The 27,780-nt window shown below is 50.3% G+C and overlaps 2 protein-coding genes across 2 annotated transcripts in view; both read right to left on the bottom strand.

Moving 5' to 3' along the window:
- The window catches only part of LOC135174134 (gastrula zinc finger protein XlCGF17.1-like), an 872,006-nt gene that overhangs the window by 280,017 nt on the left and 564,209 nt on the right, over nt 1-27,780 (bottom strand). The gene's annotated exons all lie outside the window — the stretch shown is intronic.
- LOC135174150 (olfactory receptor 14A16-like) lies at nt 6,755-7,687 on the bottom strand. The gene has a single exon (XM_064141390.1). It carries the CDS (start codon nt 7,685-7,687, stop codon nt 6,755-6,757), a length of 933 nt encoding a protein of 310 aa, XP_063997460.1.

Raw genomic sequence — 27,780 nt, 5'->3', positions numbered from 1 at the left:
GCTGTCCCCTCAGACACTCAGGAGGCAAGGAGGTGACAACCCAGCCCCAAGCCTCTTAGAATGGAATAGAAGCATAGAATCAACCAGGTTGGAAGAGACCTCCAAGATCATCCAGTCCAATCTAGCACCCAGCCCCAGACAAGCAACCAGACCATGGCACTAAGTGCCCCATCCAGACTTTGCTTCAACCCCCCTGCCCCCAGGGACGGCAACTCCACTACCTTCCTGCAGGGGCCACCAGCTGCTCAGGGACAGGGACTCACACAGTGCCTTGCACAGCACAGGCCCTCTGCTGCCTGCTGGGCACACTGGCAGCTGGCAGCCCAGCAGCACAGAGCCCAGGCAGGAGTCAGGGCTGCCCTTCAGCTGCTGCAGCAAGAAGTGACCTCCCAGTCCCTTTGCTGCCCTCTTCCTGCTGCTGCCCTCTCAGCTCCTGAGGCAGCAGTGACCTCCCAGCCCTGCACAGCCTTGTGCCTGCTGCTGGCCCTGAGATGATGAGGCACAGCTCAGCTCCCCATGGCATTGCCACCCATCTCCTCACGGTGTCCATCAGCTGCTCAGCCACAGGTCCTGTTCTTCTATCAAGGCCATGTGGCTGCTCTGGCACCTCAGAGCCCCTGCCCTGTGCCAGGGGTCAAGCAGAGTCAGTCACATGTGGGAGAAGGTACAGGTGAGGGATCAAAGCACAGGAAGAAGGTTTGGGCTGAAGTGCCCAGGAAAGGGCTGCGGGCTCAGAGCTGCCTTTGAGGTGTGGGTCTCAGGGCAAGGCTGAGAAGAGGCTTTGTTGTCCTGCTGAGGGTGCTTGGCAGTGCTCAGCTGGGGGCCAACTCTGAGTGACAGGGCTTGGGCTGAGTGCTGGGATTAAGGTCAAGGAGTTAGTGCCAGAGATAAAGGATGAGGCCAGGATGGGCAATGGTGGCAGTGGCAGAGAGGTTTTTGGCAGGAACTCAGCATTCAGGGGTGAGCTGAGGGATGGGCTCAGCTCGTTTGGGTTAGAGCAGGGGCTTGAGTGAATGTGGTGGAGAGTCCCAAAGGTCACAAAATAGGCGTGAGCATATCCTGGCTTGTCTGGACATGTTTATCTGCCTGTCTGCATTGCAGCCAGAGGTGGGAAAACAGCACAAAAGAAACCCAAAACAACCCAGTCTGGTTCAGTCTGGTCACATGAGAGGGGTTCCATAAGAGCCACGCCCCTGTCGTGTGCCAGGCGTCTGCGCCTTGCCACTTCTAGAGGAGAGCAGCTGATGGGTTCCTCCTTCTCTGGGTACAGTTGGGTGACTGCCAAGAGGTGATTGGGTGATATCGTGGCCAAAGAGACCATTGGCCTCGGCCATTGCTCCACAGAAGGGGTAAGCAGGTAGATAAGGAGCTTGCATGCTCGGTCGCTCCCCTGCCTGCCTCTCCCCGCTTCTGTCTGCTGCTGTTTTGCTGCTGCTGTGTGACACTTTGCATGGTAACCACTTGGTCTGCCTGCGATTTTCAACCTCCACCTCAGCCTGCAGTGCCAGCCCAGAGAGTGTCGCTGAGCCCTGGTGCACCAAACAGGCCACCTCAGCCTCCAGCCTGGATCCTCCTCTGCCCAGGCGGCTGAACGTCCGATGAGCTTCTGAGAAGCCACGGAGGGACTCTGCCCATGTCCGTAAAGTCTCCTCAGGCAGCGTGTCCTGATCTTGATGCAGCAGCCCAGCCACACCACAGCCCACCTGGAATTCACCACAGCACTTCTATTGTGTGTTTTCCTGGGTATGCTTTGGACCCCAGACATTAAGAGTGAGGACCAGGAGTGTTCTGAATTCCCTTTGGTCAAGGTGCTGAAAGAATTTGGTTGAGCTCACTAGTGGTGAATGAAGCCAAAAGACTTCTCTACCAAAGCCATCTCTAAACCCTTCTCAAAGTTCCATTGTGCAGAGACATTCTGTAAGGCAGTTCTGCTAACCACACCCAAGCACTTGTGTGCAGAGTTGTAAATAAGTTTGGGGAATTCTCTTTGTATGTATCAATGAATTCTTTAATAACCTTTGCATTGGCCTCACTGCATTTCACCCCAAACTCAGACTCAACTAACCCCTTCCTAACAGTGAGGGAACAAGCAGGGGGGTAGGAGAAGGGATCTGGGACACTGGCTAGAGAGAGTGTGAAAGGCCTAAGGAGTACTGGGTGGGGATCAGGGCATCCAGTGTGTAATGGGATGGAGCCAAGTGTGTATGGGGAAGGTGTCTGAGGATCCAGTTTGCACTGGGAGAGAGGCCAGGCTGTGCTGAGAGGGCCTAAATCAATGCAGGTTGTACTGGGAAGGGACTCAGTCTGTCCTGGAGGGAGGCAGTTGGATCTAGTTTGGACTGGGGCAAGTGCCAGTATCTAGTGGGAAGAGATCAGAGGCTGCACCTGGCACTAGGACAAGGCCCAGTCTGTACCAGGACAGGATTAGGATGTTCAGATTGTACTGGGAGGGGATCAGTCTGCACTGGGAGAGGCCATGGGATCAGATTTTACTGGCAGCTGTCAGCAGCTCTATTAGGCAGAGCCAAGTGATGCTGTCTGTACTGGGAGTGAGCCCATTCTGTCCTGGACTGGGCTACCATAGCAGTTAGCAGTGGTGGAGCCAAATCCAAACTGGGAGGGGGAAAAGCAAAGCAGTTTGCACTGGCTCATGGCCCAGTGTGGGCCAGGAGGGGATCAGCAGATCTGATTTGTGCTGGAAAAGGTCCAGAGTGAAGTGGGATGGTGCTGAGGGGTGCAGGTTTTACTGGGAGTGAGTTCAGGGTGTACTGGGAGGGGTCAGAGAATCCATTGTGCATTTGGAGGAATCCAGGCAGTCCTGGGAGGGCCAAGGGGATCCAGTTTGTATTGGATTGCAGCCCAGTCTGTGCTGGGAAGGCATTAGGGGAACAAATGAAACTGGGACAAGGCCAAGTCTGTCCTTGGAGACTTTAATGGGATCCAGTTTGGACAGAGATGGGATCGAGTCTGTAGTGGAATGGGATCAGAGGATCCAGTTTGTAATGTGACTTGCCCAGACTGCACTGGGAGAGTTTAAAGGCACCCAGGCTGGACCTGGTACATTGCCCAGTCTGTGCTGGGAGGGGGTCAGGGTATGCAGTTTCTACTGTGACAGGGCCCAGCCTGTACTGAGAGGGCTTAAAGGCATCCAGTATGTGCTGGGCATCAGGGGTGAAGTTTGTACTGGGATGAGACTGAAGCAGTACTGCCATGGAACCAGAGGACCAATGTGCACTGGGATGGGGTCCAGTGTGTACTGGGAGGGGAAGAGTGGATTCAGTCCATACCAGAGCTTGTCCTGCCTGTACTGGGAGAGGTTAAAGGGGCTCAGTTTTGACTGAGATGCTGCCAGGTCTATGCTGGCAGGAGATCAAATAATCCAGTTTGTAGTGGGACAAGGCTTGGTTTGTCCTTGGAAGGTGTCATGGAGGTGGATTCTCAGCACCTAGGCCGGATTTGGCAGAGGGGAGAAATTAATTGGGGTGAGATAATATTCTGTGAAAATAGATATTTATTAAACTCAATGTTCTGGACTCTGCCACCCCCAACCACTGTATGTTAATATTAGAGGATCCTTTATATGGTTATGAAAACATTCCAGGATGAAATATGTACAGGAACTTATCAACAACCAGCAAACACTCCAACTATGAACAGAGAGAGGAGCTTTCCCCGTGGCTTAATGCCCTTTTGGGTGTCTCTATCCTATTTGCCCAGCAGAGTGGGCTGGAAACTGATTCTGCTCCGTGGCAGAGGCAAACAGATATTACAGAGGCATTAAAGCTTTACTCACAACTCTTATTAATCAATAATCACCCTCCGGGGCTACTTCACAGCCTGTGCCAGTGTCAAAGTTCATTGGGTATCTCTGCTCGTGGACTTTTGAGGCTGGAATCCTCCTGGCTTGAGGGGAAAGGATGAATCTTTCCCAGCTTGAGGGGAAATGTCAGTCTGTGAATTGATTCTCCTGGCGAAGGATTGCAATCTCTGCCTTGGTGCTGCTGGCTTTCTTCTGGATGCTCTGTCCAGGGAGTCTAGCAGGCAGGATCTCAGGTACAGAGGAGGATCTTGTGCTGTCTCTGGCACGGTTCTCACATGGCTAACAGCTGTGTGTGTGCAGACAATCAGAGGTCTGCTCCTGGTTATCTCAGTGACAGTGGCGCTTACCAGACAATGATAGGCAGCAGCATGCAGGTTGTGTGGCTGCCGGAGGCTGAACTCCATAGATAAAGGCAATGCAGGATCTGGTCCTGATAACATCAGTGGTGTGCAGATGTGCACAGGTGGCTTAGAAGACTATAGGCTCCTCATATATATATATATATATATATATATATATATATATATATATTTGCAGGCTTAAGTCAGCTCTGCAAGAAAGGCACACAGGCAGGTGAGCTGCGAGTGGGTCAGAGCATGAGGGTCTGAAGCCTCTGAGCATAGGAGCTGCACAATGGAGCATGGGGGTCTGAGGATCTGAGCTCTGCAATGGAGTCCGAGTGCCTCAGTGGCTGAGCTGCAAGTGAGGGTCAGAGAGCACTTTGTTTACCTATGCACCCCTGTTTATGACTGTGGGCCTAGATTAATGGCTCCTTTGGCCACCCAGAGTGACCAATCAGGTTGGCAGTCAGCCAAACCTTACTATAATAGGCAGAAGCTGCTTGCCTGACCTTCCCAAATGCTGGGGATCGCATGGGCTTACCCCAGGCAGACACGAGCTGGGTGTGTGGGGCTTACACAACCTGTTCACAACCAGGGGTCCTGGCAGAAAAACATGTCCAGGCAGTCCAAGGCATAAGTAAGCCTCTTTTCAGGCCTACAGGCCCTCCATGACACCCCCCCTCCCCGACCTTGGTCTCGGACTCCATCGTGGAGTTTGGGAGATCAGGGCTGGCTCTCAGTTGTCGGTTTCAGGCTCACACCCCCTCCTTCCTCCCCCTGCACCTGCCAGAGCAGAGCACTCACCCCCCACCTTTCCCCAACCCTGTGGGCTCACAGGCTGGCACTGGGTCCCAGCACCGGCTCCTTGGGGTGCATTCACTCTTCCCCCCTTTCCCTCCTCCTTCCTTGTGGGACTCAGAGGCCCCCCTGCCTCCCTCCCCTGGTGCGAGCATGTGCACAGCTCACCTACACCCCCCCTGTCTCCCTGCACTTTCTCAGTGGAGAAGGCTTGGTCCTTACAGTGACGGATTCACATTTGGTACCTTGGTGACTGTGTGTCACTGCTGTGCATCTTGGTGATGTTTTTGTCCTTCTGACTGTACTGATCTTAGAGGTCACTGGGTAAGATGTTCAGTGCCTGTTAATTGTAGTAGTATATTGGCATAAGAATTCTAAGTTTACCAGAGTAAATCTGATAGATTAACATTTTTATTCCCTTTTGGGTTTGACTGCCCTAAAGGTTTGTTTTCTTTCCCCATGCCAGGCCTGTAGCACTTTATCATTTTTTTTTCTCTTTTTCTGACAGCTCTGCACAGGGTAACAAATTATTTTTCCATTTTTTTCTTTGGGTTTCTTATTTTTCCTGTGTTTGGAATCGATTCCAGGGTTCAAAATTTTTTCCTTTATCAGTTTTTAGCATTACTATACTTAAGGATTATAGAGTTATTATAGGTCTATTGTAAGATAATTTTTCCTTTCAGGATTTCTCTTTTAAGGGTAAGAATCATGTGGAAACAAAACACAACACAACACAGAGAGCTAACATGGTTGTGATTTTGGCAAGGTTCCTATGGCAAAGACTTTTGGATCCAGTTTCATGCCAGCTTAGGCACTAGCTTTCTGTGGCACTGGCCTGTGGCAAGTTATCTGCTCAGATATTACACGTTGCACCTGCTTCCACACCATGGCACTCACAAAGCACACACAAAAACCAAACCAAACCAAAACCAAAAAAAAAAAAAGGGAAAAAGAGGGCAAATGTGCCTGGGTTTTTGGTTTGATGGATGTCAGCCTGTATGGTCAGTCTGTTTTCCTGGTGGTGAGCAAAGGCTTTTGCTCAGATGGCTGTGTATTGGAATGTGTACTGAGATATGGTTAAGCTTTTGATCACACTTAATGATTTAGGCTCCTGCTTCACAAGCTTCCAGCAAAGCTATTTAATGAGTAGGCAATGGCACAAGTAGAGTTGCCAGCTCGACCCTCTGTTATTGGAGTGCAGAGGAACCTACGCATGGGACGAGATGAGGAGCAGCTGCCTTTGTTAGCAGTGTTTTAGAGGTGCTGTGTTTGGCATTTCTGTTGCACAGGGCCCTGCAGCCTGGATGAGAAACACTACCTCCATCTTTAAGAAGAAACAGAAAGGGGAGATGTGGGAATGCAGAATGCAGAAGAGTTGTGGGGTGCAGGTGTAGGTGGAGAGACATGGGAAAGGATGTGAGGAGAAAGAGAAAACAGGCAGACCCTTTCAATAACAGCCCTGGGCTCTCACATGCAGCTGGGCACCTTACCTTAGAAGGGGCGGACAATGGACCTTGGCTAACGAGGATAACCAGGTGTGGATGTATGCAGATGTGGTGGGTCGTCCCTGACTGGTTATGCCAATGTGTAGGCCTGTGCTCCACTGGCTGGGTGTATAAATTCAGGCTGCTATGATCAATAAATAGATTCAGCATAATTCATAGTGAGTCATTCTGCAGACCCTCATGGCTGGCCCAAGCCATACTGCTCTGTGGGCTTGTTTACCGTGACCCTGCCGGCAAGCATCAGTAGCAGGCAGCACAGCCTGCAACATCTGCAGCAGGAGACAAAGAGTTTACTGCTTCTGCAGCCACCCAGGGAGCAGTTTGCTCAGGGCAGCCTTCAGCTCCTGGTTCCTCAGGCTGTAGATGAGAGGGTTCACTGCTGGGGGCACCACTGAGTACAGAACTGCCACTGCCAGGTCCAGGGATGGGGAAGAGCTGGAAGGGGGCTTCAGGTAGGCAAAGATGCCAGTGGTGATGAAGAGGGAGAGCACAGTCAGGTGAGGGAGGCAGGTGGCAAAGGCTTTGTGGCGTCCCTGCTGAGAGGGCATCCTCAGCACTGCCCTGAAGATCTGCACATAGGACACCACAATGAACACAAAGCAGCCAAGCAGCAAACAGGCACTGGGCACCAGCAGCCAAACTTCCCTGAGAGAGGCTGTGGAGCAGGAGAGCTTGAGGAGCTGTGGGAGCTCACAGAAGAACTGGGCCACAACATTGCCCTGGCAGAGGGGCAGGGAGAGGGTATTGGCTGTGTGCAGCAGAGCATAGAGAGCTGCAGAGGCCCAGGCAGCTGCTGCCATGTGGGCACAAGCTCTGCTGCCCAGGAGGGTGCCATAATGCAGGGGTCTGCAGATGGCAACATAGCGGTCGTAGGCCATGATTGTGAGGAGGGAGAACTCTGCTGCGATCAGGAAGATCAAGAAGAAGACCTGAGCAGCACAGCCTGTGTAGGAGATGGCCCTGGAGTGCCTCAGGGAATTGGCCAGGGACTTGGGCACGGTGGTGGAGATGGTGCCTAGGTCAAGGAGGGCGAGGTTGAGGAGGAAGAAGTACATGGGGGTGTGCAGGTGGTGGTGCCAGGCGATGGTGGTGATGATGAGGCTGTTGCCCAGGAGGGCAGCCAGGTAGGTGGCCAGGAAGAGGCAGAAGTGCAGGAGCTGCAGCTGCTGTGTGCCTGGGAATGGCAGGAGGAGGAAGTGGCTGATGGAGCTGCTGTTGGACATCTGCTGCCTGGGCATGGATCAGCTGTCGCAAGAGGAGAAGACACTGCACAAGTCAAAGCATTATTCCTGGATACAATTCCATGAGCATGTCCCAGAAATCCCCTCAGAATGACTCATCTTTCTTTAGAGGAGCTTTGTGCCCTCTCAGCCTCACCCCCTTGCAGCCATCCCAGCAGAAGGCAGCTCTCATGTCCTCTGACTCCGATGGTGCAGATGGGAAGCTCTGCTCTGGAGCATCTCCTCCTCCTCCTGTGCAGCAGAGAGATCCCAGAGGCTGTGGGATGTGGCAGCTTTAGTAGCTCCAGGAACTGCAGATCCCTTCTCCTGCAGCAGAGACTCTCCACGGCCAGGACTGGTAAGGTTTCTCCTCTTTGAGCTCTCAGTCAGGAGAAGCCTCAAGTGAGGGGTGCAGGCCCCTGCTGGAGTTCCCAGGACAGCTCCATGTGATGGAGCCTCTGCCAGCTGCAGGAGATGCCTCCAGGAGCTGCACCTGCACTGCCCTGCACCCACTCACCACGGCAAGGGCTGCAGTGACTTCTCTTCCAGTGAGCTCTCAGTTATGCTCCAAATCTTGGCCACCCTGAAGCTCTCTCTACTTTCCTCATCTCTCTGATACCCCCTGGCAGTGCCCTCAGCCCTGCTGTGCTGCTCAGAGGAGCTGCTCCTGGCCAGAGCTGTCTCTCTGCAGTGATGCCTGCTTGTCAGCAGCTCACTCCAGCCCAGTAGCTTGCCCCAGCTCAGCAGCAGAGGACCAACCCAAGGCATTTTAAGGACTCCTCTGGTGGCTTTGGTGCTGAGTTCATGAACATCAGAGACTGAGAAGTTGAAGAAACCTCTGCAGAATTCAAAGTCAGTCAAACTCTGAAGTTACTTGGAGTCTTAATGGGTCCCAGGGAGGGACACTGCAGAAATGTCCCCAGTGCCTTCTCAGAGCAGCAGGAGGCAGTGGGTGCAAGGGAAGCATCCCTGGAGGCACTGAAGCCCCTGTAGGGGCTGGACAGAGCAGAGAGATGGAGGCAGAGCTGACAGCTCAGGACAGCAGCTAAAGGTGGCTCTGAGGCTGAGCAAACCTGGAGGGCTTCATGAATGCAAAGGGCCAAGCCCTGACCCCCAGCCCCTGGCAAAGGAGACCCTGTGCCTCACCTGTGCCTCTGGCCCTCAGCTGGAGCAGTGGGGAGTGAGGGGTGAGCAGTGAGCAGGGCAGGACATTCTGGACAACTCTGTACCTCCCCAAGAAGGAGCAAGCAGAAAGCAGCTGCAGAGCCTCAGCAGAAGCTTCTGCTGGCAGCATCTCGCATCAGACACAGCTTGTGCTGAGCAGATGCTGCAGAGTCTGTTTCCTTGGGCAGCAGCCGGGGCAGGGCTCTGCTCTGCTTTGCTTGCCCATGAGATGACAACTGCTGAAGTGATGAAATGTTCCCTTGCAAAGCATTGTGAGCAGATGCTTCTCAGAAAAAAAAACCTCTCCAAGTAGCTGCAGAGCTCTTGGCAAGCAGCAGAGGCAAAGTTGTGCTCAGCAGGGTTTGAAATGAGCCCCACGGAGTGGTTTTGGGGCTGAGTCCATGCTCCTCAGGTGCTGCCAGCAGCCTGAACAAGCCTCTGCAGCAGTGCAAAATCAGAAGCAAACTCACAAAGTGGCCTTGAAGCACTGATTGGCCCCCACTGAGATCGTTACTGACAAAGCCTCCAGTTCTCCTTAGAGCTGCTCATTGAGGGCCATGAGTGCAGGAGACAAAGGTAGAGTGCAGGGCAGAAAATCCTGAGCTTCATTTATGGAGCAGAACGGCCAATCCCTGACCACAGCCCTGTGTCATGGAGGGCCTGGAGGCCCAAAAATAGGCTTATTTATGCCTTGCCCTTCCAGGACATGTTTTTCTGTGTAAAACAGATGTTAACACAGAATGAGCACAAATGGGGACAACAGACCTGGTGCCACGGAGTCTGGCCTGCCTAGGGTCTGTGTTGTATAAGCTGTTTGCAAACAGGTTGTGTAAGCCCCACACACCCAGCTCCTGCTTCCCTGGTATCAGCCCATGTGATCACCATATTTGGAGAAAGTCCAGGCAAGTGCCTTCTGCCTATTATGGTAAGGTTTGGCTGACTGCCAACCTGATTGGTCATTCTAGTGGCCAAGGAGCCATTAATCATGGCCCACAATCAATAAATAGAGGTGCTCAGACCCTCATGCTCAGGCCCCCAGCTCGGACTCCCCCTGCATAGCTCAGACTCCGTACATGGATTGCCTGCTTGTGTACTGAGTTGCAGAGCTCACTTAAGCCTGCCTGTATATATGTGGAGCTCAAAGTCTCCAGCAGCCCTGCACACCTTGCATGCTGCTGCCTATCCTTGCCTGGTAAGCACCACTGCCGCCGAGTTACCAGGAGGCAGACTCTGGATTGTCTGCACACGATTGGCCTGCCAGCCACGTGAGAACTGTGCTGAGACAGCACAGCATCCTTCTCCTGCACCTAAGGGCCTGCCTAAGAATCCCTGGACAGAGCACCCAGAAGAAGCCAGCAGCACAAAGGCAGAGATTGCATCCTTTGCCAGGAGAACCAAGTCACAGACTGTCATTTCCCCAGAAGCTGGGAAGATTCATCCTTTCCCCTCAAGCCAGGAGGATTCCAGCCTCAAAGTCCATGGGCAGAGATCCCCTGAAGTTTGGACACTGGCACAGGCTGTGACGTAGCCCTGGAGGGTGATTATTGATTAATAAGAGTTGTGAGTAAAAGCTTTAATGCCTCTGTAATATCTGTGGTCTCTGCCACAGAGCAGAATCAGTTTCCAGCCCACTCTGCTGGGCAAATAGCAAATAGACCCCAAACGGTATTTGCCGTGGGGAAAACTCCGCTCTCTGTCCATGGTTTGAATGTTTGCTGGTTATGAACAAGTCACTGCAGATATTTATCCCAGAATGTTTTCATAACCCTGTAGAACATTTCAATATTAACATACAGTGGTTGGGGGTGGCAGAGTCCAGAACATTGAGTTTAATAAATATCTATTTTATAGAACATTATCTCACCCCAATTGATTTCTCCCCTCCACGACAGTGTCATAGAGAGGGCTCTGTGACATCATCAGGACTGCTGACTGATGCCATAGAAGCGATTTTGAACCTATACAATAGGACTCTATAACCACCTAGAAGGGATTCTGTGATGTCATGGACAGGTCTGTTTGATGGCTCAGAGGGGATTCTGTGTCATCATAAAGAGGGCTGAGTGACATCACAGAGAGGATTTTGTGGCAACATGGAGAGGTCTGTGTTAAATCACAGAAGGCATTGTGTGACATCATAGGGAAAGGGCTGTGTGACATAAGAGAGGGCTGTATGACATCACAGAAGCTATTCTGAGACATACAAGAGAGGGATGAGTTGACATCAATAATGAGGGGCTGTTGTGGACACCATGGAGAGTATTTAGTGCCGTCTTAGAGAGGGCACTCTCGAGTCATAGAGGACTTAGTGTGACATCCATAGAGAGGCCTGGGTGACATCATAGACAGAGGGCTGTGTGCTGGCTCAGAGGCTATTCTGGTAACTGTATGGAGAGAGGACTGTTTGACGTCATTGTGGGGATTGTGTGACATCATAAAGAGGGCTGTGTGGACATCATAGAGAGTATTTTGGTGACGTTTTTAGAGAGGGGCACTGTGATATCCTAGAGGAGTTTTGGGGGGACATCATAGACAGGGCTGTGTGCTGCCCTAGAGCAATTGTGAACCCTTATGGAGAGGACAAACTTCACATCACAGTGGGGGATTCTGTGACATCATAAAGAGGGCTGGTGTGCCATAGAGAATATTTAGTGTCACCTTAAAGAGTGCACATGTGACATCCTAGAAAGAGTTTGTGTGACATCATAGAGAGGGGCTGGTTGATGTCACAGAAGCGATTCTGTAACTTTAAGTCCAGAAGCGTTCAGGGTCAGAGTGGGGATTGTGAGACATCATAAAGTGGGCTCTGGGGAGATGACAGAGAGAGTTTTGTGACATCACAGCTAGCTCTGTGTGACATGACAGAAGGCATTCAGTGACATCATAGAGAAGGATTTGTGATGTCATAGATGGCATTCTGTGACATCATAGTGAGGCTGAGGTGACTGAGGTGGCTGAGGTGGCTGAGGTGACTGAGTCCGGCTGAGAGGCTGAGGCAGCTGAGGGTGGCTGTAGGCGGCTGAGGTGACTGAGGTGGCTGAGGCAAATGGCAGGTGAGCGAGGAAGGAAGGACAGGCAAGCTCCTTATTCACCTGTTCACGGCCCCTTTTATAGCACAGTGCCCGAGGCTAATGGTCTCATTGGCCACACAATCACCCAATCACCTCTGGCAGTCACCCAAACACACCCATAAAAGGCAGACCCCACAGGCTGCTCTCCTCCAAACATGGGGGGCGCAGACGCCTTGCACGCGACAGGGGTGTGGGGCTTATGGAACCCCTCTCATGTGACCAGACTAAACCAGACTGGGCTGTCTGGGTTTCTTTTGTGCTGTTTTCCTGCCTCTGGCTGCAATGCAGACAGGCAGGTAAACATGTCTGGACAGGACAGGACATGCTCAAGCCCAGTTTGTGACCCCTGGGACTCTCCACAACAAGGACTATGGCACAGACCCTGACAGGCTCCTAAGGATGGACAAGGAGGCAATGAGACCAATACAGCCTGGGCTACAATGCAGCACAAACTAGATTCCCTGAATGCTCCTGGGACTCACTGGATCCCTTCCAATTGGGACATGGATACTCTGAACCCCTCCCAGTACACACTCTGCTGCTTCCCAGGACTCGCTGGACCCTTGGCACCATCCCAGGGCACTCTGGGACAGTTTCTAGTACAAATCAGACCTCCTGATCACACCCAAGTCTAGACCAGGCCACACACCACACCAGTACAGACTGCTTTGGTTTTCCCTTTCTCAGTTCAGGCCTGACTCTCTACCACTGCTAATTGCTATTGTAGCCCACTCCCAGCACCCCTCTCAGCACAGCCTGGCCTCTCTCCCAGCGCAAACTGGATCCTCAGACACCTTCCCCATACTCACTAGGCCCAGTCCCATTACAAACTGGATCCCCTGATCCGCTCCCAATGCACCTTGAGCCTCTCACACTCTCTCTAGCCAGTGTCCCCAAGCCCTATATGCCTAACCACTGCTCCTCCCCTGACCTCAGGCCCCTGCTCTACCCAAAAGGAGCTGAGCCCATTCCTCACCTCACCCCTTCAACCTCAGTCCCTCCCTAAACCATCCCTGCCCTTAATTCTACCTCCATTGCTCATCCTGGCCCCAGCCTTTACCCTTTGCATTGACCACTTGGCCTTAGCTGCAGCACTCAGCCCAGCCCCAACCCAATCCCTGCTCCTCACAGCTGGCCCTCACCTGAACCCTGCCCAGCACCATCAAGAGGACACCACCGGCTCACCTCAGCCTTGGCCTGAGCCCCAGCACTCAAATGCATCTCTGAGCCTTCAGCCTTCCCATGGGCACCTCAGCCTCAAACCTCCTTCCTGTGCTCTCAACTCTCATCTGTAACCCATTTCCACCCCTGACTGACTCTGCTTGGCCTCTGGCACAGGGCAAGGGCCATGAGCCACAGGAGCAGCCACATGACCTTGAAAGAGGAGGTCTGGAGGAAGAAGATCTGCCAGGATGCACTTTCAAGGCTCTCTCTAAGAAGCTGAAGGCTCAGGGAGTGCTGTGCTCCTGCCTCAATGCTGCTTTGACGTGCTGGATCTTTCCTGGGTGTGGGCAGAGAAGGAAGCCTTTAGGAAGTGCAGCTTGGAAGGTTCAGGCTGGGGCTGAGGATAGAAATGTCACTCAAAGGGTAAAGCTGTTGGTGCAAGAAGGGGAGCCAGGAGTGTGGGCAACCCATGTCTGGCTGTGTGCCAAGGCAACTCCAGCAAGGGTGGAGAGCCCTGAGGGCAGGAGTGGAGCTGTCAGGGTGAGAGGTGGCTGGGAAGCAAGATGGGAGCCTGAAGGGCAAGAGGTGCAGGCATGGGACATTAGAGGACAGGCTGCAGTAGGGATGGCCAAGGGCTCTGGCCAAGCTGAAAGTCCCAGGAGGATTGAGGTCTTTGTCCCCTCGGCTCTGGCAGTTGCTTCTGCTCCCATGGCTGGGGAGATGAAACTTTGTCTTGAGGCTCTCAGCATCTGCCTTGGCAAGGCCTGGGGGTCAGGGCTTGGCCTTTCTGCTTCACAAACCAAGCCCAGGCTTTTCTGGCCTGCACTTTGCCTTTGCCTCCCTGCACTCATGGCCTCCAAGGAGCTGCTCTAACAAGTCCCTGGGAAGGTTTCTCAGGAACAACCCTCAGTGGGAGCCATCAGATCTTCAAGGTTCTTTGAGTTTTTCTTCTGCCTTAGACTTCTTGAGAGGTCTCTTCAGTCCCCTGGAAGCTCCTCCAGTTCATGCAATGAGCCCCAAGTGTCCTCAGCAACTGTTTTCTCTCTGCAGTTATCTACAAGCTGTCAAAACACAGCAAACTCATCTCAGTGCTCATGGCAAAGGGAAGTATTTGATTATCTCTCAGATGAGAGGAGAGTGAGAGCAGCACCCAGCAAGTGAGAGTGCTGCAGGCTGTCTGCTCAGGAGGTCTGGCCTGGCAGGAGAATCTGTTCTTTGAGAGCTGACACTGAATGGACAACTTCACTGCCCACCCTCCCAACCTCCCCATGCCTTTCTCTGTCCACCTGGGGCTTCCCTCCCTGCTCCTTGCATCAGACTTCTGCACTGCTCTCTGCAGCTGGAGCTCACAGCTGCATGGTGTCACACAGCCTTCTATACAAAGTGTCCTGGAGTCCTGTATACTCCTAGCTTCCTCTCCTGCCGTGACTTTGGGGGAGAGGGAAAGCCACCTGCAGGCAAGGAAGGGGGTGAGCAAAGGGGTCCTGCCTGCACTTGGAGTGCTCCGTGCAGTGCCCGTGCTGGAATCTGCCTGGGATTGGCTGTGTCTTTCGTGCCTACGGAAGTGGTAACTGCCCTTTATGTAGCGAGGGTATAAATATTGGGAGGCTCCCCGCCTTTGGGAGTTCCCACCTTGGAGTTCATCCCTGCCTGGACATTCGTGCCTGCCTGAGAGTTCCCCCACTCTTGCCTTGCCTGGATGCAAGAGATCTTCAAAGACTGCTTCACATATTGACACCCTTTGTAAGCGTAACAACCCTTAATGGTCCACCTGCAACTGCTGAAAAGGAACAGAGGGACAGACCTCACGAGCAAGTCAGCCTGACCATGAGTTATTTTGGCTCAACTTTATTAGTAAGAAAACACTATTAATTAATAGCTAAAGCCTTTTCCAACTTCTGACTTCCAAAATAGCCAGAATATCAATGGTATCCCTGTAGATATTCTCGAGCAACTGAATCTGTTAATTAAACTAAATCAATCTTTGTATATATAGTTTCGGGGGCGGGTTTTTGGGAAAATAAAACAACTCTATTTTTGTATAAAAATTCCCGACTCGGCTGCACATTAATTCCTGCCTCCACAATGGTCAGCTTCTTGCAAAACCTCCCTACCCATTTCTGGCAGCTTTCTCTTAGCAGTTCACCTGGAGATGCCTCTCCACAGCCCCAAGAGAAAATGAGGTTTGCTGTGAGGGCACAGTGCCCATGCTCTGTGGGCAAGCTCCCAGCTGACACACAGAGAAGTGCAGGAGAATTCACTCCTTTGATCTCCTGAAATGCTGCCAGATTCTGGCATTACCTGCACACACATTTTTCATCTGGGCTCTTGAATCTGTCTCCTTTTTGGGGGGACAAGACCTAATCCCTGCCTAACCATTCCAGACCCTTCCTTCATACCTAGCCCCTTCATACCCCTGGTGTCTTTACTGTCCTGTGGACCTGTGTCCCCAAATTCCACTGGATGAGCGGAGTGGAAAACGTGGCTGAGGAAGCATCTAATGAACTGGGCTGAAAGTAGGAGAACAAGAATGGAAAGTTCCTGAGACTAAAAGCCAGAAAGACCTGGAGGGCTGAAAGAACCAGCAACAAGGCAGAGGGGTTTATAGATGGGGGTGGGGAGGTTACAGATGAGGGTTGGAAAGGTTTACAGGTAAGTGCAGGAAGGGACCCTGCAGCCACCTCCTGCAGTAACTGATGAAAGGGGCAGAGCTAGAGGGAGAGCTCAGCTGACTTGGGCTCTGGAGTGTCCTGGAGCATGGGGTATCATGTGGGATTAGGACCCCCTCCATGCTTGGGTGGTGTTGGATGCCAGCAGGTGCTGGGGCTCAGGGGAGTGTCAGTGTCTGGAGATGTTGGATGTTGAGGACTGTCCTGACCCAGCCAGGATCTGGGAATTTGAGCTTCTGGGGTCATATTCTGCTACACCATTGCAGGTAGGAGCCAACCAGCCACACAGCTGCTGAACTAAGCCCTCCCATCCCCGTGCAGCCTTGACTCCTCATCCATCTGTCTGTCCACAAGCCCGTCTGTACTCACTCTGTGTCCCCAAGAGTCCCTAGGAAGCCATCAACCCTCCAGAACCGATCTAGAGCACCAGCATGGCCAAACAGTGGCCCCTGGATGCGAGCCTGGAGGAGAATACCCTGGATAACAAGTTTGGAGGAGCTGAAGTGCAGTCTCAGGGAGAGAAAGAGAAGGAAGAACAAGAACAATGAGGACACAAAGGAGGATAATGATTCTGCAGTGCCACTCTCTGTGCCACCTGAGCAACCACATCAATGCCCAAGTGCAGGCAGATCTTTCCACAGTTCAAAGCCAGTGCAGCACCAGGGTCTCCACCACAATGCCTGAGCATTTGTGTTCAAAACCCTTCCAAAATGCTTAAAGAGGTGTGGTGGAGGGGCAGCAGCCCCAAAACTTAGGCTTTTCTATGCCTCTGCATGCCCAAACATGCTCTTTTGCCAGGACCCACGAGGAAGCAAACAAGTTGCATAACACACACACACCCAGCCCGTGTGTGCCCCTGGGGTCGGCCCAGGTAATCCCCTATTGGGAGGGTCCAGGCATATCTCTATTGCCTATTGGGGCAAGGTTTGGCCTACGGCCAACCTGATTGGTCATTTTAGATGTCCAACAAGCCATGAATCTCGGCCCCAGAGCCTATAAAGAGGGGTGCATAACAGCACCACGTGGTTAGTCATTCAGTCATTCAGTCCGGTCAGACGGTCCAGACCGTGTATCAGTTCAGAAGCTTAGAGCATATAGACTCAGCTCTGATCCACAGCAGCACCCTGCTGCACTGACCTGCTTGCATTGGCCTAGACAGGATCAGGCCTCACTCACTTGCAAGCATTACAGAGGCTCAGACCTCGTTCATTGATCTCAAGGTGCAGTCAAGCTATCTGCAAGCTTTCTGAGAAACAGAGCATATTCATGCCTGCACCATACATATATGGGGAGCCAAGAACCCCCTGCCTAGCCTAGAGCTATCTTGAATCAGCTACGGAGTTAAATCTCCCTGCAGCATGGCATAGATATTGCTTGCCAGCTATCCTGTAACTCTGGAAAGACCCTGAGCCAGCAGACCCCTTTCCAGACGGTTCTCAAACCTGCAAACGCAGCCTGCTAGCTGTCCAAACCATGTCAAAAGCTACATGGACCAAATCCTTCTCCTGCACCTGGAATCCTGCCAGCTGATCATCCCTGGACACACAGCATCCAGAAGACACAGCACCGAAGGCAGAGATCGCCCCAGGACAGAAGGTTAGAGAAACTCTACCCCAGAGACTTTATCAATTTCCCTTGCAAGCCGGGACAAATCTCCAGCTCTGTTTACCCCAGAGACTGAGGTACATGCTGAGGCAGATTCCCGGAAGGGTGATTTAATGAATAATATTCAAGAGCATCACACCTAAGTAAGCTTTAATACCTTTGTAATATAAGTTGTCTCTATTTGAAGAGTACACACAGTTTCAGCCCTTGCTGGGCAAACACTTGAGCTGTTAAGAGGCATTAAGCCTAAGAATCTTTCTCTCTGTCAATAATTGTTGATAATTTGATATTTCCATTTAATAATCAATCCCTGTAAATATATATATCCCAAAGCTATTTTCATAACTTTGCAAACGAACTTGGATTTCATAGTGGTTGGGGGTTGTGTAAATTTGTAAATATTAATTTTAATAAATAATTTTATAAAAAATCAAAACCACCTCAAATTAATTTCTCACCTCCCCCTAACAGGGAAGGAATAGAGAAATCCCCTCCATGACAAGAGGTTATCTAAATCCTTTCAGAATGTGGTGGTCTGGGTGTTCCCTGCCCTCTCACACTTTGGAAATCACCCAGACTAGACTCAGCTGGTTCTGGGAATTGAATGAAGCTTTTATTTACAGCTTAGCAGAATATACAAGCAGAGATTTACAGTCTATGCAGTTACAGACAGAAATAGACAAGGGAAAAGGTAATACAGAAACACAACTCCCCTCCCAGAAACCTGAGCCCCCAGGAGGAGCTTCCAATCACCCCTTCACCTTTCCCCTGCCCCTTTCTACCTTACCCCAGTCCCAAGGAAGAGTGGAGGCTTGGCCAGGGGGTTAGGAAGCAAAGTGGATTACTTAAAGAAACGGAGGGTGAGGTTAGAGAGAGATGCAGCTCGGAGCTCCCCAGCAGGAGAAGTGCTCCTATCTATGTTTGGATTCTTATTTTTATACATCTCAGCAAGCCTGTGAGGGAAGCAGACATCACCATTGTTTTCCTGTCACAGCCTGTACTCTAGCCCTTCTCACCAAGGCATTCCAGTCTGCTTCAAACTAGCACTCAGGACTTGTCAAAAGCATTTAAGAATTCATTAAAGTCTCTTCAACACTCATTCTGAAGATGTTTCAGTGAGTTTCTGGACTTGATGGGTGGAGCACTGCTGGATAAGGGATTGGCTGGATGGTTGCACACAGAGAGTGGTGAGTGATGGTACAGTATCCACCTGGAGACCAGTGCCAAGTGGCATCCCTCAGGGGTCAGTGTTGGCACCAGTGGTGTTCAACATCTTTGTCAGCAACATGGATAGAGGACTTGAGTGCACCCTCAGCAAGTCTGCAGATGGCACCAAGCTGTGTGGCACAGTCAACTTGCTAGAGAGCAGGGATCCATCCAGAGGGACCTGGACAGGCTGGAGAAGTGGGCCCAGGCCAACCTCATGACACTCAACAACGCCAAGTGTAAGGTCCTGCACCTGGGTCAGTGCAATCCCAAGCACAACTCCAGGCTGGGTGGGAAATGGCTGAGAGCAGCCCTGAGGAAAAGGACCTGGGATGGGGAAAAGCTCAACAGGAGCCTGCAGTGTGAGTGCAGCCCAGACAGCAACCCTGTGCTGGGCTGCAGCAAGAGCAGTGTGGGCAGCAGAGCAAGGGAGGGGATTCTGCCCCTTGCCTCTGCTCTTCTCACACCCCACCTGGAATCCTGTGTGGGGTCTAGAGCCCTCAACACAAGGAGGACATGGAACTGTTGGAGCCAGTCCAGAGGAGGCCACCAAGATGCTCAGAGGTCTGCAACAGCTCTGCAATGAGGACAGGCTGAGAGAGTTGGGGCTCTGAGGCCTGGAAAAGAGAAGGCTTTGAGAAGAGTTTGGAGAGGCCTTGCAGTATCTGAAGGGGCTCCAGGAGGGCTGGGGAGGGAGTATTGACAAGGTCTGGTAATGAGAGGACAAGTAGTAATGGGTTTAAATTTGCAGAGGGGAGACTGAAGCTGGACATTAAGACGAAGTTCTTTCCAGTGAGGGTGGTGAGACACTGGCACAGGTTGCCCAGGGAGGCTGTGAATGTTCCCTCCCTGGAGGTGTTCAAGGCCATGATGGATGAGGCTTTGAGCAACCTGTTCTAGTGGGAGGAGGCCCTGCCTATGGTAGTGCCGGTGGAGCACCTGGGTACAATGACTCTTTGTTCACCAATATGGTTAGATGATCATAGTCCGCTTTATTTCTGTGATACAGAGACTTATATGCATTCATAGAATCATAGAATCATAGAATCAACCAGGCTGGAAGAGACCTCCAAGATCATCCAGGCCAACCTATCCCCCAGCCCTAGCCAGTCAACTAGACCATGGCACTAAGTGCCTCATCCAGTCTTTTCTTGAACACCTCCAGGGACGGTGACTCCACCACCTCCCTGGGCAGCCCATTCCAATGCCAATCACTCTCTCTGTGAAGAACTTCCTCCTAACATTCAGCCTATACCTATCCTGGCACAACTTGACACTGTGTCTCCTTGTTCTATTGCTGGTTGCCTGGGAGAAGAGGCCAACCCCACCTGGCTACAATGTCCCTTCAGGTAGTTGTAGACAGTAATAAGATCACCCCTGAGCCTCCTCTTCTCCAGGCTAAACAAGCCCAGCTCCCTCAGCCTCTCCTCATAGGGTTTGTGTTCCAGGCCCCTCACCAGCTTTGTTGCCCTTCTCTGGACACCTTCCAGCACCTCAACATCTTTCTTGAATTGAGGGGCCCAGATCTGGACACAGTACTCATGTGTGGCCTGACCAGTGCTGAGTACAGGGGCAGAAGAACCTCCCTTGTCCTACTGGCCACACTGTTCCTGATGCAGGCCAGGATGCCATTGGCGCAGGCCAGGATGCCATTCTAGCAAGAGGCGTGCCCCACCAAGATTGGTTACAATCAGAGGGTCCAAGATTACTTGTAAGGCATGGATAGATCAGCATACCATAACAATCTGAGGGTCAGCCTCTGGGGCTGGCTAAACTCTGCCCACCTGCAGCTGGCACTCCACACCCTGCAGCTGCAGGTGGGGGGAAGCCACCCTGTGCCTGGTATCTAACTCCCAAGATGGACTCAAGGTCGCTGCCAGCACGGGTTGCTCATGCTTATGATTTCTGTGTCCTCTGCTAGCAGGAACTTCTCCAACAATTCCCTCTCTTTCTTTTGAGCAACCTGGGCTTGATCTTTTGGTGCCGAAACCCGGGAGGACACCTGCACTCCAGGAACAGCTGTCGGAGCTGCAGGATCGGCTCGGCAGGCAGAGTTTGAGAAGGGAGGACGCTCCCGGGACCCACAAGGACCATGGAAGCTCTTGTGAAGGTTGTATCTCAATTACATAAACAGTGGCATATAAATTGTAAGGTTAGGGATTTTACTCTTGCTATTGCGAGACTTTTACAAACTGGGGTCATTGACCACCCGGTGGAGATTCTCCACCCAGAGGTGTGGGATAAATGCACTCGAGCATTAGCAGAGGAAATGAAATCTGCAGGGTGTGCAAAACATCTAAAGGCTTGGGGCAGAGTAGAGCAGGCTCTGAAAACAGCCATGCAGGAGAAGGAAACTTGGAAGGTGGCTAAGGAATATCTGTTAGTCACTCCGAAAGCGGGAGTTGGGGGCGTCAAGCAGGCTCCAGACCCCCCGGGGGGAGCGGTCCTGATGAGATAAAAGATCAGGAGGGAAATGTCCCTCCGCAACCCCCCCCCAAACCTCCGGACCCACCAACGGATGAACAGGTGCCAGCGAAATCCCCCTGGGGCGAGCTGATTTGGGAGGTGAGGAATGTGGCAGCGGGGGGGCGTTTGGAAGAGACCTGGACAAAGCCCCCACCTCCATATGCGCCCAAAAATGGTGACAAGAGGCAAGATGAAGGGCCTGGTGAAGGTGCACATGGTGGGGAGGAAAACGAGGCAGATGAGTCAGAATCAGACAATCAGAGTGGAGAGGCAGGGAGAAAAAAACAGAGAAAGAAGACAAAAAACTCAATCAAAATACATACAAACTGGCCACCCCACCCCCCCGCAAGTGGAGCGAGCCGGGCAGTGGGGCGGCACCCACCGGTAAGAAGGGCAGAAACAGAGCCCGAGCAAGAGGCGGGGTGGGCGTAGGAGGAGGGAGCCGGCAGACAAAGAAAGAGGACAGGGTTGGAGCTCAGTGAAAAGCTGCTGACACTCTGGAACTAGCAGCCAGTCGGCTTCCGTCTCGGAGTCAGACAGCACGGAGGGGGTGTGGTCCAGCTCGAGCTCAGAGGAGAAGATACAAGCAAATAAGCAGCAAGAGACTTTTAATAAAAATAAAAAAGGGTTGCTAGGGAAACAACTCTCTCTCACAAACTGGAGAGAAGTCAACGCGGCATGCGCTGAATGGGTATCACCATCCAAATTAGTGTACCTGGTACAAAGACGGGGGAGGGATATGTGACATACCTGCCGATTAACCCCAAAAGAGTGCAAGGTATAGTGAAAGCAATTGCAGAAAAAGGGATTAATTCGCCTATGGTGTCCACTCTCTTAGATAGTCTCTTTGGACATGATAATTTGATACCATTTGACATCAGACAAATTTGTAAAATGATGCTTGATGGATCAGAGATGATTGTTTTTAAACAAGATTGGGAGGAAAACTGTGCAAATAAAATAGCTGAAATAACAGGGGCAGACCACCCACTACATGGCTCCAGTGTACTAAGGCTGATGAGCAAGGATCCAGCTATGCCCTCTCCTCTGCTACAAGCAGAAGGCATGGAACCTCATGAAATCCTAACGACTACTCGTGCAGCCAGAGAGGCTCTCCGCACAACCTTTGCAGCTGTCACAAGGCCACCACCATGGACCACCATAAAGCAAAGTGAAAATGAAGCTTCAAAAAATTTGTGGATCGCCTGCAAACTGCAATCGATTCCTCAGCCCTACCTGAAGAAGCAAAAAATCAAACAATGACAGAATGCGCATGCCAACAGTGTAATCCAGCAACCAGAGAGATACTGCAAACACTGCAAAGAGGAGCAAGCATTGCAGACATGATCAGGCACATTGTGAAAGAAGAAGACCTTCCAATCCAAGAGGTTGTCCACATTGCAATGGCCAAGATGCAAGAAACAGTGAATGCTATATACACCGCAGTAGCCAATCCCCAGAAAAGGCACCATATCAGTCATCCATGTCAATAGCCACAACCCGATAAAAGGATTCTTTCAGATCGGCAATGACAGAGCAGATGCCGCAGCAAAAGGATTGTGGACACCGAAAGATGCACACGAACTGCATGAGTCTCTTCATATCGGAGCCAAAGCACTGGCAAAAGATGCAAGATCTCAATCACAGATGCTAAACATGTAGGAGCTACATGCCCTCACTGTCAAAAAAACACCACTGTGGTCCAGCGGAGTCAACCCCAGAGGTCTTAAAGCCTCAGAAATATGGCAAACAGACTTTACACTTTGCCAACTATTGAAGCCATGAGCATGGCTGGCAGTAACTGTAGACACCTACAGCAGAATGATAGTGGCTACTCAACATCTCAAAGCTGACTCCAAAGCAACCATTCAACACTGATTAACAGCCACGGCGTGGCTCGGTATCCCCAGTCAGATTAAAACAGACAATGGCCCAAATTTTGTCTCTAAGACAGTTCAAGCATTTGTTTCAAAATGGGGTATCAGTTTAGTTCACGGGATTCCATACAATAGCATGGGGCAGGCCATAGTCGAGCAAGCAAATCAGACTCTAAAAACAAAATCAGAGGCATTAGCGAAATCAGAAGGATTCAATGGTACCCTTCCTTCAGGGGATCAAGCACATCTGCTGACGACTGCTCTATTAGCATTAAATCAGTTCCCAAGAGGGGAGGAGATGAACAGCCCTTCCCAAAAACATTGGGCCACTCAGGCATTAGAAGAGGGCCCATCAGTCATAGTTAGAAATGAGTTAGGAGAATGGGAATCAGGATGGAAATTAGCTTTAACTCTGCAGTCAGAAAAGATGGCAAAGTCAAGTGGTGTCCACTTAAGTCTATTAAACCAGACCTCCAGAATAAAAACTAATGAAAACTGTGAGTTTTTGTCCACAGGACCTCTTGATTGGACGCCCTCATAACGCGTACTTCCCGGTGGCAGAGGATGGTGACAACCCAAAAAGCGCTTCACCACCACCCTTGCTGGAAAGTGTCACACCAGCAAGATCCAAACCACAGCAAGGAGGCCCTCGAAAAGGAGGGAGGGTTACGATGTCTCTGTGTGATTCTGATTCTGGGTATGGTAAGACTGTCCAATGCCTTGTACAGACACCAACCGGGGCAATGCATACTGACTTCCTTGGTATCCCAACAAAAGGGCCTAACCCACCTACAGGCCATCATCAATGAGGACCTGCAAAGACTAGAAAATTCCATGACCTCCCTAGAAAAATCTCTCTCATCACTTTCAGAAGTTGTTTTACAGGACAGACGAGGGTTAGACCTTCTGTTCACGCTTTTACGCAGATCACACCGGAGCAGTTAGAGATTCGATGGCTAAATTAAGAGAGAGATTGGCCCAAAGAAAAAGGGATAGGGAAGCCCAACAGGGATGGTTTGAATTATGGTATAATCGATCACCATGGCTAACCACCCTGATATCCTCCCTGATGGGACCGATCGCAATGATCGTGCTGACTTTAGTTTTTGGACCCTGTGTACTGAACACGTTTATATCATTTGTTAGACGTAGGTTGCAGACAATAGACATCAGCTTGTAGAGCAGTAAGATTTACTCTAAAGTACCTTCAGTATTACTATTATCTTGTACAAAATAGCTTAGGTTTGCACCAAAGATTGTTATACTGTGAAGAAAATAGTTATAGAAGATAGGGATAGTACAATATATGGCAGCTGACTTAGAAATATATTTAGGGAGTTTTCATGTTTGATGGGTACGAGCACTTTGGGTGCTTACTAACGATAATGTGAAGAATGTTCTCATCTCATACTTTTACACTAACTACACTTGGTTGCACTACATTGTTCTCAACAGTAGCTCATTTAAAGTGCCTGACTACTGAAGTTTACAGTTAAGACCTTTTGATACTGTGAGTATTTTTCTATGCTCTTTCTATATAGAATTTTATACTTTTTTACAATTTCATGCTTTTAAGAGAATGTTATCTTTTAGCTAGCCTTATTGAGCATAGGAAGGGGGGAGATGTGGGCAGCCTAGGGTCTGGTATCCCGAAGATAACGGGATGTGACGGAAGACAGGGGCCCCCTCTCCCTTACTGCCATAACCAATAACTTTAGTAGTGATACAGCAGACAGAAAGATGTATATCTTCCACACTATATGCTGTGGAATAGCAAGTTTAGGGGAACTTATGGGCAGAACATGCAAGGAGCTGATTTGTAAGATTAAATCATTTATTGCTAAGATACGAAAAAATCCCCTTCCCCAAATCTTATCTAAATCTGACCCCACATAAGTTCCTTTGATCCGCAGCTTGCAGGTAAAATGCAGAAAATGGCAAAAATAAGGAGAGTCTGTGATTTTAAGAGAGTTCTTTGTGTCTTGATAAATTGCTCAGTCCTTTAAGTAAAATGTTTGTTGGTTACTCACTGTCAAAGCAGTTCAGCAGAGGTCTCAAAGTGTTTATGAAGTTCAGGGAGTTGTCCGATCCCTCCGCAGGATCGGGCCCAGGCAAGCCTTGGCTTCAGAGGATCGGGTGTCCTGCTGATCTTGTGCCCAAGCAGGGTCAGAGGCAGATAGGAGTGAGAGAGCCAGAGCTAGAGCACTAGAGTGCTAGAGTGCGCCTGACTAAGGCAAAATGCCCCATTTTATAGTCCTTTTGAAAGGGGTGTTGCTTAGCCAGTTCAGGTGACTTTATGTTATTTTTTACTAGTTGTACAAAATTATAAATCAACTTGTACAAGTAGACAGTTCTTAACCATAAACAACCTGTAAGATCACCCAGAGATCAGCCCCCCGGCAGGTGTTGAGCGTACATGGGAACCAAAGTCCCCCCAAAACCAAACAAAGCCAATGTTTACCTTTTACACCCTTCCTAGGAGGAATCTTCTCATGGGTACTGTAGCCTGCTGGAAATATTGTTTTTGGTTTTTGCAATTGCTTTGGCCTTCAATGTGAGACACTGTAGCATGCCACAACTGGGGTCCTGCTAAAGGGCCTTGCCTACCCTCCATGACATACTCCACCCCTTGGCTCACATTGGGCCAAAAATCGGAAAACAAAACGAAATACACAAATTATACTTAACCATTATACATACAATACCTTAAGCCTTAACATATATAAACAGTGTACCTAATACATAAGCATAACTATAACCTAAACCAATTAAGACAGATCAATCCCATATACTCATCCCCTGAACAACACATAGCTTTATTAAATATTTACGAAGTAAGAAAACCTGTTATATACAAAAGCAATTTTAGAAGTCTGGGAGAATCCATCGTACACTGATGCGATGAGTTTTCCCACTTACATCAGTTGCTTCCAATGCATACAACCCATTTGGTTTCGATAAGGTCATAGGCACAACTCCAATTGAAGGTAAGTTTACCATTACTGGTTGTCCCACCTGTAACTTGTGTAACGACTGTTGAGGGTGTTGAGATTTACCTGGTGGACGATTAACGTTTTCCACTGGCTTGTCAGGACAAAATGCTTTGATTTTGGGATGACCATAATTACCCCATCGGTTATTCACAATGAAGACTGCATGTAGTAAATGTTTATCCCAGTTACCTTTTGATACAATGGCATGTCTCTTAATCAGAGCATTTGTTCTTTCTACTATACCATTGGCTTGAGGATAATAGGGATTATGGAATACCCATGTAACTCCCTTCCTCTTAGCCCAGTCTTGTACAGATGATGCTGTAAAGTGAGATCCATCATCACTTTGGATGTACTCTGGCATTGGCAGAAAACTAAACCACTGCCTCAAAGCCTCAATAGTTTGAGTGCCTGTGGCAGCACTAGTTGCTGTAGCCATGACTAGTCCTGAGACCACCTCCACCCCCACCAGTATGTATTTCTTCCCATGTGAGGGCTTAAATGGGCCTACATAGTCAATTTGCCATGTGCTCCATAATTTCTTGTCTTCCCTGATGTGCTGAGCTGGTGCTAGGTTGGGGTGATTTGCTTTCAGCCTAATTTTGCACTGTGGACAGCTGAAATTATTTCCAACACAGGTAGTCATAGAAATTGGCCATTCCTCCTAGACCTACATTCATAGTAGAGGTCTGCCTTTCCTGAATGACCACTTTTGATATGTAGCCACTCAGCTAATCTCCACCAATCATCTTTCTCGTTATTGAGCATGTTTATTTTTGCCAGTAATCTGCCCTGATCATTTCCATGCTGCAGCTGGAGTTTGCGCTTGAATGCCCTTTAACACAACCCAACCCTACATTAAAGGGTCTGGATCGGCCTATCTCTAAATAGCCTTTTGCAGTCATCAGCCCTCCCCAAACTTCCACATTTGAAACTTCCACTGATTTGTTTCCCACTGGCAGATCCTCTTGAACGTGGAGTAGGATCAGTGTAAATGGTCGTTGCTCCATGTTCTGCTGTCTAGCATGAGAGCACGCAGTTCTCCTACCTGTGCACTGCCATCACCATCTTCAGTGATGGTTTGGCCTGTACCAATCTCCCAAGGCAGCGGCTTGTAACGCCACTTGGACCCCCACCCTCCGAGAGGATGCATCTGTGAACCACACTCCTGATTTGTCAGAGTCTGCCGGTCATTTCTGGGGCCAACTGTATAGGAGAAGGCTTATATGGCTGACCAAGTAGTGCCTTGTCAGGGTTTATGGGCTGCTGTAATTTGGATAACCTATGTAGTGTCCCCATCTTTCAGCGGCAAAAGCTGTGAGATTCCCTCCAGGTAGGCGTACCCTTTTGTTACAGTGGCATTTTGGGCAATTCCTTTCCTGGTGGAGGAGATCCTTTAAGGATTGATTTAATAGCAGAAACAGGCCTTGCACTACAATGTCCTTGTGTAGTTCAAAAGCTTCTCTGCCTCTTTGACAGCCCGAGTTAGGGGAAAGGAGTCCCTTTTCCCCATTCTGGAGTACCGTGTTTCAGTCTCTTTGAATGCTGTTGATGAAAATAAAAGTGCCCCTACTAGGACCATTGGGTCCCTCTCTGAAATATTCCACAGTACAAGGCATGTTCGGAAAACCCCCCATTCAGCCTTAGGGCATCTTGTGGGTGCAAGGGTCCCAACTTCTGATACGCCCTTCAGCCTCATCTTTGAGAACTCTCAGGCTTTCAGTATGTCGTGGAGTCCAATCCCAAACTTGGTGCTTCCTAAGTAAATCGTACAGAGGATTGTCTTGTGTTCAAATGCAAGCTCCCAGAGACTCTAATAAATTTAATAGACCCAATGACAATTTATAGAATTTATAGAGTGCCCTCCCCTCTTTCCCCCTC

This window comes from Pogoniulus pusillus, unplaced genomic scaffold (assembly GCF_015220805.1).
Source record: "Pogoniulus pusillus isolate bPogPus1 unplaced genomic scaffold, bPogPus1.pri scaffold_47_arrow_ctg1, whole genome shotgun sequence".
NCBI lineage: Eukaryota > Metazoa > Chordata > Aves > Piciformes > Lybiidae > Pogoniulus > Pogoniulus pusillus.
This window is presented reverse-complemented; position numbering and strand designations above follow the sequence as displayed.

Bases quoted from the DNA above. Each gene is read 5' to 3' on its own strand.
- LOC135174150 (XM_064141390.1), bottom strand. From the start codon at position 7,687: ATGTCCAACAGCAGCTCCATCAGCCACTTCCTCCTCCTGCCATTCCCA.